Source organism: Hemitrygon akajei, chromosome 10, assembly GCF_048418815.1.
Source record: "Hemitrygon akajei chromosome 10, sHemAka1.3, whole genome shotgun sequence".
NCBI lineage: Eukaryota > Metazoa > Chordata > Chondrichthyes > Myliobatiformes > Dasyatidae > Hemitrygon > Hemitrygon akajei.
The window spans coordinates 46,022,238-46,038,565 of NC_133133.1; the positions used below are offsets into that span (position 1 = coordinate 46,022,238).

Below are 16,328 nucleotides of genomic sequence, written 5' to 3' on the forward strand. Positions count from 1 at the left end.
TCAGAGATATTGACACCCAGGAACTTGAAACTGCTCACTCACTCCACTTTTGATCCCTCTGAGGAATGGTATGTGTTCCTTCATCCTACCCTTCCTGAAGTCCACAATCAACTCTTTTTGTCTTATTGATGTTGGAACAATTAACTGGAGTTTACTGTATATTCAAAGATTCCCATGTCACAGCGCTCTGGAGTATAAATGCAAAAAATTCATGAACCTCTGAGAGGAAAGATGCATTAAGCACCAGTTGTTGAGATGTTGGCTTGGTCATATCACAACTAAGTTGCTGAGGGTGCTTTCTTTAGAATTTGGTAAAATGATTGGTGACCTCAATGATATTCTTAGAGAGCTCAGTGGCATGGATGAGGGGAGAATATTTCACATGGCTAAGAAATCTTGAACTAAGACTCAAAATCAAAATAGATGGGATAGGTGACTGGGCCACTTGGGATTAAAATAAGGAAAAATTTCTACCCATGATCCACAAACCTGCTTGACCAGGTAGACCCATTGTTTCATCTTGTCTCTGCTCCATTGAACTTGTATCTTCATACCTCAACTCTGCTTTATCTCCCCTAGTTCAGTCCCTTTCAACCTACATCCATGACCCTTCACATGCTCTGGATCTTTTCAGTGACTTCAGGTTCCCTGGCCCCCATCATCTTATTTTTACTCTGGATGTCCAGTCTCTATGCACGTCCATCCCCCACCAGGAAGGCCTCAAAGCTCTGTGGGGTTTTTTCTGGACCCCAAACCTAATCAGTTCCCTTCCATCAGCACTCTCCTCCACCTAGCGGAACTTGTCCTCACTCTAAATAATTTCTCCTTTGGTTCCTCCCACTTCCTTCAAACAAAAGTGCAGCCATGGGCACTCACATGGGTCCCAGCTATGCCTGCCTGTTTGTTGGCTACGTGGAACAGTCTATGTTGCAACCCTATACTGGTGACCGTCCCGCACTTTTCCTATGCTACATTGAAGACTGCATTGGTGCTGCTTCCTGCACCCATGCTGATCTCGATGACTTCATCCACTTTGCCTCCAACTTCCACCCTGCCCTCAAATTTACCTAGTCCAGTTCCAACACCTCCCTCCCTTTTCGCAATCTCACTGTCTCTGTCTCTGAAGACAGCTTATCCACTGAAGTCTGTTGTAAACCCATGGACTGTTACAGCTACCTGGACCATACCTCTTCCCACCCTGTTACTTGTAAAAATACCATCCCTTCTCCCAATTCCTCCATCTCCGCTGCATCTGCTCTCAGGATGAGGCTTTTCATTCTAGAACAAAGGAGGTGTCCTAATTTTTCAAAGAAAGGGGCTTTTCTTCCTCCAACATCAATGCTGCCCTCAACCGCATCTCTTCCCTTTCATGCATGTCTGCTCTTACCCCATCTTCTCGCCACCCTGCCAGGAATAGGGTTCTTCTTGACCTCACCTACCACCATGTCATCCTCCGCATCCAGCACATAATTCTCTGGACTTCCGCCATCTCCAACAGGATCCCACCCCCAAGCACATCACCCCTCTCCCCCCCACCGATTTTCTGCTTTCCGCAGGATCGCTTCCTATTTTACTCCCTTGTCCATTCGTCCGTCCTGACTGATCTTCCTCCTGGCACTTATCCTTGCAAGCAGAAGAAGTGCTACAACCTGCCCCTACACCTCCCATTCCCCTCTGCCATCCAATTCCTAAATGGACATTGAAGCTTTGAACACTACCTCACTTTTTAAAAAAAATACAGTATTTGTTTTTGCATGTTTTTTAAATGTATTCAATACACATAATTGATTTACTTATTTATTATGTTTTATTTTATTTATTATTATTATTATTTTTTCTCTGCTAGATTATGTATTGCATTGAACAGCTGCTGCCAAATTAACAAATTTCATGCAACATGCCAGTGATAATAAACTTGATTCTGATTCCTCCCTTACTACCACTCAGGGCCCTAAACAGTCTTTCCAGGTGAGGCAACACTTCACCTGTGAGTCTGTTGGACTCACATACTGTGTCTAGTGCTCCCGGTGCAGCCTCCTGTACATCGGTGAGACCCAACGTAGATTGCGAAATCACTTCGCCGAGCACCTATGCTCTGTCTGCTAGAAAAAAAGAGGAATATCCCAGTGGCCACCCATTTTAATTCCACTTCCCATTCCCATTCCGATATGTCCATCCACGGCCTCCTCCACTGTCGTGATAAGGCCACACATGGGTTTGAGGAACAACACCTTATATTCCGTTTGGGTAGACTTCAACCTTAAGGCATGAACATCAATTTCTCAAATTTCCAGTAATGCCCCTCCCCTTCACCATTTACCATCCCCTTTTCACTCTCTCACCTTATTTCCATTGCCTGCCCATCACCTCCCTCTTTTCTTTCTTCCATGGCCTTCTGTCTCTTTCACTAATCAACTTCCCAGCTCTTTACTTCGTCCCACCCCTTCAAGTTTCACTTATCACCTTAGTTTCTCTCTCCCCTTTTCCTACCTTTTAATTCTACTCTTCAGTTTTTTTTTCTTTCCAGTCCCTGCAGAAGGGCCTCAGCCCAAAATGTCAACTGTACTCTTTTCCATAGATGCTACCTGGCCTGCTGCGTTCCTCCAGCATTTCGGTGTGCTGAAAAATGTCTTCAATTGATATTTATGTGGGGTCACTATATTGGCTGTGAATGATGAACTACTGATTGCATTCAAAACAGATTAGTAGATGGCTTATATTTTAAGTGGTTCCAAGAGATAAGGCAGGAAAATGAGGTAAATGATCAGTCATGACCATATGCAATAATGTGCTGAATGTCTTGCTATTTGGTGGATTTCACTTGTTCCCCTGCTATCTGTTTCCCCTCTTGAACAGAAAGTTAAATTTTCCCAATCTGCTGGAACCTTTCTAGTGTCCGGGGCACTTTTGGGAAAAATCATGAAAAAATCTACGACCATTGTACCCACTAGATGCAAGTTACACCCTTGGGACATGTAGCCCTCTTAGTTTGCCTCTTCCATTCTGATGGTACTTGTTTTAAGTACCTCACTTTCTTTTGACCCTGTTTCTGAAATATTTTTCATATGGATGGAGATTTAAAATGTCTTTTATTCAGTTATTAGATATGTCTTTGCTTATATAGTCATTTATTACCCATGATTCCTTTGAACTAAGTGACTTGATGTGCTATTTTGGAAGGCAGCCAAAATTCAACCATATTGCAATGGCAGTTCATCTTCCCTGAAGGATGTTAGAGTTCCAGATAGTTTATTATGGAAGCCTAGATGTTTTGTCATTGGAAGTATTTATGTTGGTTCTTTCTTTCACATTTATTTAATTGAGGTGAGATTTGAACTTAGACCATAAGACATAGGAGCAGATTTAGGCCATTCAGCCCATCGACTTTGCTCTGCCATTCCATGAAGGTGCTGATCCCAGATCCCACTCAACCCCGTACACCTGCCTTCTCACCATATCCTTTAATGCCCTGACCGACCGGGAAACGGTCAACTTACACCTTGAATACACACACTGACTTGGCTTCCACCACAGTCTGTGGCAGAGTATTTCATATATTTACTGGTCTCTGACTAAAAAGAATCTACCTTACTAAAGGAAGGGTCACTTCTCAACTTTGAAGCTGTGCCCTCTAGTTCTGGATACTCCCACCATAGGGTGGATGTGGAGAGGATGTTTTCTATCTAGTCCTTTCAACATTCGGCAGATTTCAATGAGGTCCCCCTGTATTCTTCCAAATTCCAGAGTGTACAGGCCCAAAACTGCCAGATGCTCCTCATATGTTAATCCCTTCATTCCCGGAGTAATCCTTGTGAACCTCCTCTGGACTCTTTCCAATGATAATACATCCTTCCTGTGATATGGGGCCCAAAAATGTTGACAGTATTATGAGTGTGGCTTGGCTAGTGTCTTATGAAGGCTCAGCATTATTTATTCCCCTTGAAATAAATGTCAACATTGCATTTGCCTTCTTTATCACAGGCTCAACCTGTAATTTAACTTCTGGGAGCCTTACATGAAGACTGCAAAGTCCCTCTGCACCTCTGATGTTTGAACCTTCTCCCCATTTAGTTAATAGTCTGCACTATTGTTCCTTTTACTAAAACGTATTATTGCACATTTCCCAACACTCTATTCCATCTGCCACTTTTTTGCCCATTCTTCCAATAAGCATGAAGTGACTTTATAAGGATATACATTGTACATTTGTGCATTTGCATCTTCAGGCACACTAATGTCGTCAGTGGTGGTGCTGAATAATTTGTGTGTTGACAGTAATGCAGTGGGGTCTCAAGGGTTAATGCACAGAACACACAAGTCACCTTTATGATTGCATGTGAAGATTTCAGTGAAATATTCTCATTGTCAAATTGTGTGTGGAAGTTGTTCTCAAATTGTTGCTCAATGTTTTGTGTAATTACAGATATTATTTCCCTTTATTTTGATCCATTAAGGAAATTGTTCTTCACTTCTTCAGTTTATTTCAAGGTAAGTAGACTTCTACTTGCACTCTTACCTTTTTCGCTCAAAGGCTTTTCAACTGTGATGTTGCCCCATCAGAGGGAGGTTTGCATAAGTAACATTGCTTCTCTTTTTTAAAAAAAAATGGTTAATTGCTTAAACATACAGTACTGCATAATGTTGAGCATTTCTGTGTGATTTGCAGAGAAGCTGGTTTTAATACTGGTATTGGGTAAACCTCAATGAAGGAATTGGAATTGCTGGCAGTAACAGAGTAAGAGAGTATATTCCTGCCCAGAAACAGATAACAACAAGTCTAGATACTCATTTTTACACTTCTTTTCCCTAAATCAATCCAGATTGGCAGTATAGCATTCTCCTGTTACAGATTTGAGGATTATAGGTGAGCAATGTGTAATTTTCATTCTGAGTCTTTACAGACAAATGATCTGAGAAATGGGAAAGTTAACAAATGTTAGAAAAGTGGCACTCGCAAAAGGGCCACTTGTCCATTAAAGGTAATCATTTCTAATTTGTGTCACCAGTCTAAATACCTTGATCGAAACACCAGTGCTGCTTGAGATTGTATCTGCTAAGGAAGAGTTTGAAGTTAAACAAATTTTAAGTTGCATAGGAAGATGGGCAGGGTTAAGAGAAGGTCTCAAAGGGCGAAGTCTAGGAGAAATTGCTGATACCAGCTGAAAGAAAATAATCAAGACTTGTGAATAACAGAAGATATTAATGGGGTAGGGTAAACAAGACAAAAAATGAAAATTGTTTATCAGAAAAACTGAATAATAAATAGAATCAAAACAAAGTTTACCAGTTGCAACTACCATAAAACTATGTAATATTTACAACACAATAGACACCATCGGCTTAATGATGTCCTATGTAATTTAAAAAAGATATATTTGGCCTATTCTCATCTTTCTGGGCCTTGAGGCCCTGTTGAACATGATCTTCAAGCAAACATCCCATTAGCTTTTAAACTCTGATAAATGTTTTGCCTTCTATTGTCCTTTCTGGGTGAGGGGCTGTGTTTTACCACACATTAAGTGCTGCCAAGAGTTCTTGCACCACTTCTAAGACTGGGGGGGGGGGGGGGGTGGATTGACAAATAATTAGAGTATCCTAAACGTCCTCTGTTGGTTCCTTTAACAGCCTGAAGTATAGTTCCTCCTGGCCTGCTAGATTATCCCTTTCAAAGATGCTTAAACCCCTTAATACTTTTTTGACACTGTGCATCAGATATTTTACACATCTCTTCAACTGTGACATTACCTTCCGAACTTCTCCCCAAATAATGATGATAGCCACCATGTACAAATGACATTAACCTCCATGGTGGTTACCTTTTTTGAAGCGAGTTAAACTATGATAAACTTAAGGCGACATTTAAAATGTAAAGAAATTTACGAGAATTATCACAGACGAAATATACCTCTCCTACTTCATTGTCATTTGATGAAAATCCTTGAATCTCCCACTTCATAACATTGGGGTTGCCGTTTCAATCAGAAGTGCAGTTCTAGAAGGTACTTACCACCACCACCATCATATTAAGGGAAAGACGTTAACAGACCATGGAAGATTTTACATTAGGTTGGATTTCTTGCTACTTTACGAACATTTAGAATGACTTGGCAGTGTGGGCCGGCTGGTGGCACAATGGCATCAGCACCGGACTCTGGAGCAAAGGCTCCGGAGTCCGAATCCAAGTCGGGCCACCCCCAAGCACGCCTTCCATCTGTGCTGGGTTGAGTTAAAAAAAAAAACCAAGGGTCAAGTCAGGAACGTTCATATCATTACCTGGTTAATCTGAAAGGAGACCAATCCTGACACCACACGCCAGACAAGAATGGCTGACTGTCTGGTGTGACATGCTAAAAAAAAACTTGGCAGTGTGTCGCAGATATATAGAAGTGATATTGATTTACAATTTGGTTAGCAGGGAAGCAAACAATTATATACATGTTGAGTGATCTACAACAGTGTACTTTACAGATTTGTGTGTTTGCCTGTGGATTCTGAAATAAATGTATACAACAGCATAGTCTTTCAGATATAACTGTGGGAATTCCTGCTACTCAATAAAATTGTAGGTCTTTGCCTGTTTTCTGCCATCTGCCCATAGAAGTGCTAATGGAATTGCTTGATCTAAAAAAAACAATACTGCAACCAGATTATAAATGAATGTTTCATAACATGGGAGGATGATGATTGCTATAATTGCTAATACATGATGGTGTTGTGCAGATGAGTGCAGACTTGTGGTATAACTTGAATGGCTTCCAAGTCCCTGGATGATTATGATTATTGATTATAAATAGAAAGGTTAATCTTTTTATATTTAGATTTAGAGTTATTGGTATTTGAGTGAGTTAAGTACAGTTTAGTACCCTAAGTTCTTTTAAGGAAAAGGGTTCAGAGTTTGTGATATGAATAGTGAAAAGTGATTAGCAGATCCTCAGCAAATAGCAATAAAACAACATAGCATTGATTAAGTTAACAAAAGTGATATATTAGTAGCTTGGAATTTTAAACGTAGATTTACATGCACAAAAAGCCAATTTATTCTGGTTTGATTTAAAATTACATAATTGAGGACTGAATAGTGGAAACAGGATGCATGAAATTGTATTTTCTTTGATACTTGAATTTACAGGCATGTCTGCAACAAGAGATGAGACAGTCACGTGCCTGGCAGAAGTGCCAGTAATCAATTGAATGGTTGTACAAACGAGTAGAGATCTATTGTGGCGGATCACCACTTTAGTTCACTTATTGTTCAGGAACTGGACAGTTATAATACTAAAGACTTTGGGTTCCAGAATTAGCTGTATTTCTGGACAAGTTACTCCAGTCCTATACAACACCTATAGCAAATGACAATGTGGAAACTTGCACAACTATTTCTTGTTGGCAACAGCTAGGTTAAATCAAACTCTTCTAATTACTGCCCAATCAACAAGACTGAATCATCGGAAGTGATGCATACTACAAGCAACTGCGTCATCAGGTGGCACTTAGTTGTCAATATACTGTTGCACAGATTGAATTTTACCTGGACTCCTCGGATCCAGACTTGGTCAAAACGTGCACAAAAACATTGAATTCAAGAAGTGAGATGAGCCTGACTGTAATGGATATTAAGAATGCTTTGTAAAACTGAAGACTATAAGAGGAACACACTTCAGTGGTCCAACTCGTATGTTGAAAAGAAGTTGTTTGTGGTTGTTGGTTGATTATCCAAAATCACCTTGAGAATTGGGTTAGCCTCTCTGATAGTGCCCTTAATTGGTTTCACTAATATATCTTGGAGATTTTTTTTGTTTGTCTTGGAGACCAATTTCCTAAGAGATACAAGGTATGTTTTGGTACTGCTCAGGGAAGCTCACTTGGTCCCATACTCTTTTTCCTTATACATGCTTCCCTTAGGAGACATAATTAGAGAGCATAACTTGGTTTTTGCACATCTCTGTGGAGCATGATGATAACACCCATCTTTTTTGATTCCTGGTATGTCTGTAATTAGATTAGATTAGATTCAACTTTATTCTCATTGTGCCGAGTACAGATACAAAACCAATGAAATGCAGTTAGCATCTAACCAGAAATGCAAAGAATAGTGCTATTTATAAAATAGCTGGGAATAAAAAGTAAGTGCTATAGCACACAAATATAAAAGTACTGAGACAGTACAATATGGGTGCAATACTGCTTAGCACTGTGATGTGAGGTTCAGCAGGGTCACAGCCTCAGGGAAGAAGCTCTTACTGTGCCTGTTGATGTGGAAGCAGAGGCTCCTGTAGTGCCTACTGGATGGGAGGAGAGTAAAAAGTCCATGAATTTACAGATGAATGAGATGCAAATGAATGAGCAATAATTTCCTTAAGCTAAAATAAACATGGTTCTGGTTGGTTTCAAAGCTAGAGGAGATAAACTTGATAACTTTGCTCCCCTTGTAAAATGAGAAATAACTAGCTTGGATATTATCCTTGATTCAGATTTGAAAGTTAACTCCCTCATAAAGAAAGCAACCAGAGCAGCATTTCTACACTTAAAGAATATTACGATGGTATGTTTGTTTCTATCACATAATGATGCTGAAAAATTAATTCACCCCTTTGTATTGAACAGACTAGATTATTGCAATGCACTTTTTATAGTCCTTTCTAGATTTATAACCAAATCTAGGATGAGGGGACATATCAGTACCATACTAGTTACCCTGCATTTGCTTTCTGTATCTTTTAGAATTGATTTTAAAGTTATTTTTTATGTTTTTAAAGCTCTTAGTGCTTTGGGACCAGTGTACATCACACACTTTGTTTTATAATCCTCTTGGGTCTTTTACTGCTGGTCTCTTAAATAATCTGCCTGAAAAGATAATTGGCAGGTCAGGTTTTTTTTTAAACTACACTCCTGAACTGTGGCTTCAATATCTAAAACTATAGAATGTAGATTTAGTTGACACTTTTAAATGCCAACAAAAAGCCTATTTATTTAATCTTACTTTTTGTCTTTTATTTTCAGGTTTTATTTGTAATTTTAATTTAATTTTATTTTAGTTCCATGTTTGCACTTTTCAACATCTCCCTTAGTCAAGCCATTGTCCCCAGATGCTTCAAAACCTCCACAATCATCCCTGTAGCGAAGAAATCAGTTGTAGCCTGTCTGAATGATTACCGTCCCGTCGCCCTGACCCCCATAGTGATGAAATGTTTTGAATGGCTTATCAAGCCTCATATCACAGCCAGCCTCCCCTCATCGCTGGATCCTCTACAGTTTGCTTATCGTCCCAACCGTTCTACGGAGGACGCAATATCCACCACACTGCACACAGTTCTCTCTCACTTGGACAATAAAGACACTTATGCCAGAATCCTGTACATTGATTTCAGTTCAGTGTTCAATACCATCATCCCGCAGAGACTAGTGGAGAAACTGTCACTGCTTGGCCTTAACACTGCCATGTGTCGTTGGATTCTGGATTTCTTTACAGAGAGACCACAGTCAGTCTGTGCTGGCAGGAACATCTCTGACTCCATCACACTGAGCACTGGATCCCCACAAGGCTGTGTGCTTAGCCCATTGCTGTTTACACTGCTAACACATGACTGTGCAGCCAGATTCAAGGGGAACCTGATTATTAAATTTGCTGATGATACCACAGTGGTGGGGCTCATCAGCAAAAATGATGAAACAATGTACAGGGAGGAGGTCAAACACCTAGAGAGCTGGTGCAGTGACAACAACTTGATGCTTAATGTCACCAAAACTAAGGAGATGATCGTTGATTTCAGACGGTCTCAGCCTGAGCACAGACTCCTCAGCATCAGCGGCTCCACAGTGGAGAGAGTTGAAAACATCGAGTTCCTTGGGGTGCAGATCTCGGACAATCTCACTTGGTCCAGGAACACTACTGGGATTGTGAAATGGGCCCAGCAGAGATTGCACTTTCTGAGCAAACTTAAACAAGCATCACTCCCCACTAACATCTTAACTACATTTTACAGAGGCGTGGTTGAGAGTGTGCTAACCTTTTGCATCACAACCTGGTACTCCAGCTGCAGTGCTGCTGACAAAAAAGGGTGGTTAGGGGAGCAGAGAAGGTTATTGGGGTCTCCCTACTGTTACGAACCCCGTAACTGGGTGTCTTACCAGCAAAGATAGAAGTTTCCATTGGAGTCTGGTGATACTATTTTCAACAGTATTTATTAGTAAAAATACACAAAAAAATATCAATGCAAATATACAGATAATATGTCATCAATACTAAACCTAAAAGTGCGGGTATAATAATAATCAATAAGAAATAAGCTCTATCGTTGTCTAGGGGATAATGAATTGTCAGATGGAAATATAAAGTTCAGTTCAGTTCATGCAGGCTGTGGTAGTTGTTGGTCGCGGTGTTTCAATTGTTAGAGAGAGAGAGAGAGAGAGAACAGTAACAGCTATTGACTTGCCAACTTTCCTTTACGATCTTGATCCGTCGATGCGTTGTTGTTGTGGCCATTCACTTATGACCCCTCCGTCCTTTAGCTAGACCGTTCTTCCGTGGAGGACTCGTCACCAAGGCAAGGGTGGACACACACACAAGCCCCTACCGGTCTCGTAGTGTTCCTCCTGGTGCGTCTGAGGGGTGTTCCCCAGACCTCACTTTTATCCCCACTCACGGGATCTCAGGTGTCAATCAGGTTGAGATGATGCAGCCCATCAAACCAGCCCACTCTGGTTGCCCCCTGAGGGGTTTCAATGAATAGAACAGTACCAAGTACACAAACCTTCTCCAAAAGACAATAGCAGTAATCAATGGTTCCGTTCTCTTTTGTTAGCTGGAGACATTCCCCTTTAGCTGTGCCTCTCTCTCATTAATTTGTATAAGCTGTTATCAATAACAACTGTCTTGGCAGCTTTCCTGTGTCTCTCTCATCTCCCTTGATAACAGCATCGGAATAGTAGCGATTTGCGATTCTCCAAAGGTGGGGGGGGGGGGGGGCATTGGCGATTTTATACCCTTCTGTCCATCAGAGTTGTTCATCATTCATAACACTACCTTCTGTTCAAGACCTCTTTCAGAGTCGATGCCTCCAGAAGACACGGTACATCATTAAAGACCCCTCACACCCTCTCCATAAACTGTTTGTTCTTCTGCCATTAGGCAAACGTTACAGGAGCATCAAAACAAAAACCACAAGGCTACTAAACAACCAGTCAGACTACGAAATAGCTGCTCTACCTGACTCTGCTTTGGACACTTTTAACTTGCACTGGACACTTATAACTTGATTTTAACCGACATTTGGCTGTTGTGTTTTACTATTTATTGTCTTGTTTACTATTTATTGTTGTGTTTGTTATGTTATGATTGCACTTCCCCCGGGAAACGCTGTCTCATTTTTGCCCTGCGGAGCTGATGTATGGTTGGAATGACAATGAAGTTTTTGAATCTTGAATCTTTATCCCATTGTAAAGCACTTTGAACATCATCATCTGTATGAACTGCTCCACAAATTTATTATTAATATCCTGGCCATTTGACAACTCTGCGTGAGTTCCTTGGGTTGATTTCTTGGGCCACCATCTTCAACTGCTTCATCAGTAATCATGCTTCCATCATAAGATTATGAGTAGGAATCTTTGCCGATAATTGCATGATGTTGAAATCTAGTCATATCTCCTAAAATGCAACCATCCACAACTATATGCAGCAATATTGAGATAGCATCTGGGCATAGGATGATACATTGCAAGTAGTTTTCACACCATAGAAAGTTTTAAGGGAATGATGATTTCTATTGTCAGACTACCTACCCTTGGCTTTCAGTGGCATTATTGTTGTTGAGTCTATCACAATGAATAACTTTGGGATCTGAATTGACAGATAGCCAACTGGATCGGCCACACAAGTGATGTGATTATAGCAGCTGGAAATACCTTCTGTATCCTATAGTAAGTGGCGCACAAAACATCTCAAAAAACATCCTGTCTATAAAGCACACATTTAAAGAGTGCTGCATAGACACATGATTGGATGTTTGCAGTTCCACCAATGTTCCCAGTGCAGTGCACCAGGATAAAGCAGCCTTCTTGATCAGTACCCCATCCACCATCCTAAGCATAAATTGCCTCTGGTCAACTTTGATTGCTGTACTATCTGTAAAATATATTGCAGCCACTAGTCTAGTCTACTCTGACAGTATTTCTGAAACCATAATCTCTCTCAGTGTTGACACGTGGCCTAGTGGGCAAGGCATCAGACTAGTAAACTGAAGGTCACTGGTTCAAGCCTCAGCTGAGGCAGCGTGTTTGTGTCCTTGAGCAAGACACTTAACAACACATTGCTGTGCGACATCACCAGTGCCAAGCTGCATGGGTCCTAGTGCCCTTCCCTTGGATAACATTGGTGGCGTGGAGAGGGGAAGGCCTGCAGCTTGGGCAACTGCCGGTCTCCCATACAACCCTGCCCAGGCCTGCGCCCTGGAAACTCCAGGCGCAGATCCATGGTCTCTCGAGACCGACGGATGCCACAACAAAATCTCCCTCATGTCAGTTGCCAAACTAATTAGTATGCCATCCTGACTTGGAAATGTGTTTATTCATTTTTTTTCCTCCTGGCACAAATGTAGTCCTTCACTTGTAGGACTGCAGCAGTTAAAAAAGCCTGTTCACCAACTGCCACTGCAAGTGCTTAGAGATGTGCTATAACTGCTCTTTATTCCCCCCCCCCCAACCATCTATATTCCAAAAAGCAAATGAATACACTATTATAAGTATTGATCGCACTCTTAACCGTACAAAATGGAGACAATGAAGGTCATTTTAATAAGTATTTGTTTCCCTATTCTTGTTAACTATTTGACTTCCGCTTCACACCCTGTTGATATTTTTCTCTTCCTTCATTTACGTATAAACTGCTTTGCTTCATGCTGGTTGTCTATCCATTGTTGTTTCTGTGTTACCTGTGTTCGGTGGACATCTCAGTAATGAAGCTACTAAAAGGAGTAAGTGAGCGAATAAAGAATAACAACTAAGTAATATAAAATCCACATTATAATAAGTATTTCTCAAGATAGGTATATCACCGTGTACTTTTGCTTCTGTTTAGCTTCTCAACATTTTTAAAGTTAGCCAAACCTTATGGCTCTTCTGAAGGGGATGAGGACTGTCTTTGGGAAACTCCCAGTCTCTTCCTGATATGTTTCTCCCGGCCTCCTCCCGTCTGCTGCCTTCTCGTTTCTCGCACTATTTCCCAAGCCGAGTGGGACAATTCCTCAGTCAGGCTTTCTTGTGTTTTGGTCATGCTGACGGGCAACCCTCTGGCCTTCATGTCTGTAGTCGCCTCTTCTACTGTCTGGTACAGCTGTGTCCCGTTGTCATTAAACGCTCTAAGTTTAGCAGGGTACAGAGTTTGAAATCTAATCTTATTTTGCTTTAATACTCGCTTTACTTCAGAGTATTCTTTGCGTTTCTAGAGGACTGCGGGGGGGGGGGTAATCTTGGTCGAAATATATTAATTTATCCTCTAAAAACACTCTCTTCTTACCCCAGGCCCTTCGTAGAATCTCCGCCTTGGTGCTGTACCGAAGGAATTTAATTATAATTGAGCGTGGCTTTCTATCCTGGGTAGGTTTTGGGACTAACGCATGGTGCGCTCTTTCGACTTCCAGCTTCATAGCTGGGGGAAGCTCCAGCACGTCCCGCAGTAACTTTCCGACAAACTCCATCATAGACGGGCCCTCCGCTCTTTCGGGAACGTTGTAGATTCTGATATTTTTCCGCCGTGATCTTCCCTCCAGATCAAGCAGTTTACCTTCTTGGTGATGTATTATTTTTATTGTCTTGCTCAGTATCTGTTCCACGTTTTGAATGCGATCTTCCACCTTCTCAATGTGAGTCTCTGCCACTGCTATTTTTTGATTAACGCTGGCGAGCTGTGCCTTAATATCACAGAGCTGCTGCTTTATATCTTTCTGGACCTCCATTATTTCTTTCAGGATTTCGAAGACATTCGCCGCTTCATCTGAATGAGGCCCAGCAGCTGCCTCGCTAGCACGCGGTCGGGTAGGAGAGCCGCTCGCTGCACTCCTCTCGGACACAGGCTCCGCAGTGTCGCTTTTTTTATTTCCATTTCTTCTCCCCATTTTTGCCCCTCTTTTCAGTTCAAATATTTTTCTTAAAATATTATATTTGATGGGTTAATGGGGCTTAATATGCATTTTTCCGGAGGAGCTAGTGACTTAAGCTGCCATTCTCGACGATGACGTCACCGGAAAATCCGTTAGCGCCTTTTTCTGTTCCAAATTTTATTTTTGTCCTGTTTGTCTTTTACTATTATTGTGGGCAGTTCTTTTTTTCTTCTAGGTTGTTGTATTGTTGGTATCTGATATATATATATACCTTTAAATGGCTAGTCATTTGTTGATTTATACTTGTTATGCTATAGTTATCATCATTTGTTGCAGTTTGAGCAATTTCCAACATCAGTGGTTGGTTAATTTCTGACAGGCCAGTGTTGTATGAAATGAGAACCTGAATCTATATCTTTTTGAACTCTACCAGATTTGTGACTTACAAAGACATGAATTCTCAATAAATGCTGACAGAAATTTTCTGGCCTGCTGAAGGGCCTTTGATACTCCACTTCGTGCAGATATCGGTAACACTAACAGGAGAGCATGCAAAACAAGTAAGAGCTGATTTTGGAGAAGGTGTAGAGGAATGGTTTAACAAATAACCTGTTGGAGTAGATGGTCAGTCAGGTGGTTTCATATTTACCTGTGGCATAGAAGGCATTTGGCCATCAAGTCAATGACAGCCTTTGGAACTATGCCAGTTCCATTAATCCTTTTTCCCCATTTCTTTCTCTGTAAGCTATTCACTCTCATGAACTCCACTCTGATTCTCATTGCCTCCCTACCCTATTTACACCAGTTTCAGAGAACCTGGAACCTCCACATAGGCAGCACAGAGGTCAGGATCAGGCACAGGTTCCTGGAACGATGAGGCAGCATCACTGCCTGCTGAGCTAGTAGTTGATTGGGAGTGTGGACTTCTTCAACTCTTAAGACAGCAGCCCCGATGGGTTAGTGTTCTTTCATACCACATTAGACTTCCCCATGCAATTAAGATGAGCTTCAGTGTTCTTATGGACATCACAGGCTTCATAGAAATTGGAGCACATACCAAGCATCACATCCTTGGAATGACCAGTGACATATTTTCACCCAAATCTTCAGTTGTGTTCTCAAAATAATTCTCCAAGCCTAAACATTTGGACAATATTAATGAGAAAAATCTGCAGATGCTGGAAATCCAAAGCAACACACACAAAATGCTGGAGAGACTCAGCAGGCCAGGCAACATCTATGGAAAATGTTGTTGAATCCAGAGCATCTCAAAAGTGTGCATACATTGTGTGCTGTTTGGGAAAATTGAGTCCATAAAACTACTTCTTTCATGCCATCCTTGATCCCTCTTGTCTTCAAAGAAATTAAGCAAACTCACAATGTATTAAACAATATATCTTTGGTAAATAAGCAGAGTCATGGCATTAAGGATGTAGGAATTGGATGCTGTTGTGATGGTATATTTGTACCTGGAACTTTATTGAGAGATCAATGTGACATCAAGATTGTGAATTGTTCTGTTTGATCTCGAATGACCCAGCAAGATGGATGATGATGAACAGGGACTCACGGCATTGGCTGTGGTTGCATCATTGTCAATATGGTGTTTATATGGAATAGATTGATGCAGAAAATCTCTGTTCCATTAATTCTGGACGTAAGACGAATTATTAGACACTATATGACGGCAGAGCCTGAGAGTGGTTGTTTTAACATTTGGGTATTGTCCCAATGTGTTTGAAGACCAACATGTTTTTTTTTGTTAATATACCCTTATGGCAATAATTGGATGAGAACTAGCAGGAAGCTAATGAAGATGCTTAGAAGTTAGCTGTTATCATGCTGGAGAAAGAGAAGTCATTGCATGTAATCTTGTAACTGAATAAGAATGGCAGGCATTAACTGCAGTGCCATCTAGCTGGATATTGGCAGAAATGCATGGGAGGCTGGGATTTAGTTAATTTTCTGATATAATGTGGTGGAAAGTTTTGCCACCTTTAGTCCTGTGGGATCTAATTTGTGACTTTGATAAGAACTGTGGTAAGGCAAAACTTAGAATTAATACACAAGTTTAAAGATCAAATTGTGTGAAAGACTAAACTTCACTTGGAAAGCAACGACATGCTCAATAATTGATCTTGAAAGTAGAAAGCAGAGGGGGATGGGTGTTTTGTTCAATACTGAAGGTGCTCCCTCTCTTGGAGAACTCGCTCAGATGTAAACAATATGAAG

General features: G+C 41.0%; 1 protein-coding gene across 2 annotated transcripts in view; it reads left to right on the forward strand.

Moving 5' to 3' along the window:
• Positions 1 to 16,328, forward strand: part of cenpi (centromere protein I) — a 73,283-nt gene that overhangs the window by 27,671 nt on the left and 29,284 nt on the right. For both annotated transcript variants that reach the window (XM_073058167.1, XM_073058166.1), the window contains exon 13: positions 4,424 to 4,488. In XM_073058167.1, coding sequence (XP_072914268.1) covers positions 4,424 to 4,488 — 65 coding nt within the window. The remainder of the gene's footprint in view (positions 1 to 4,423; positions 4,489 to 16,328) is intronic.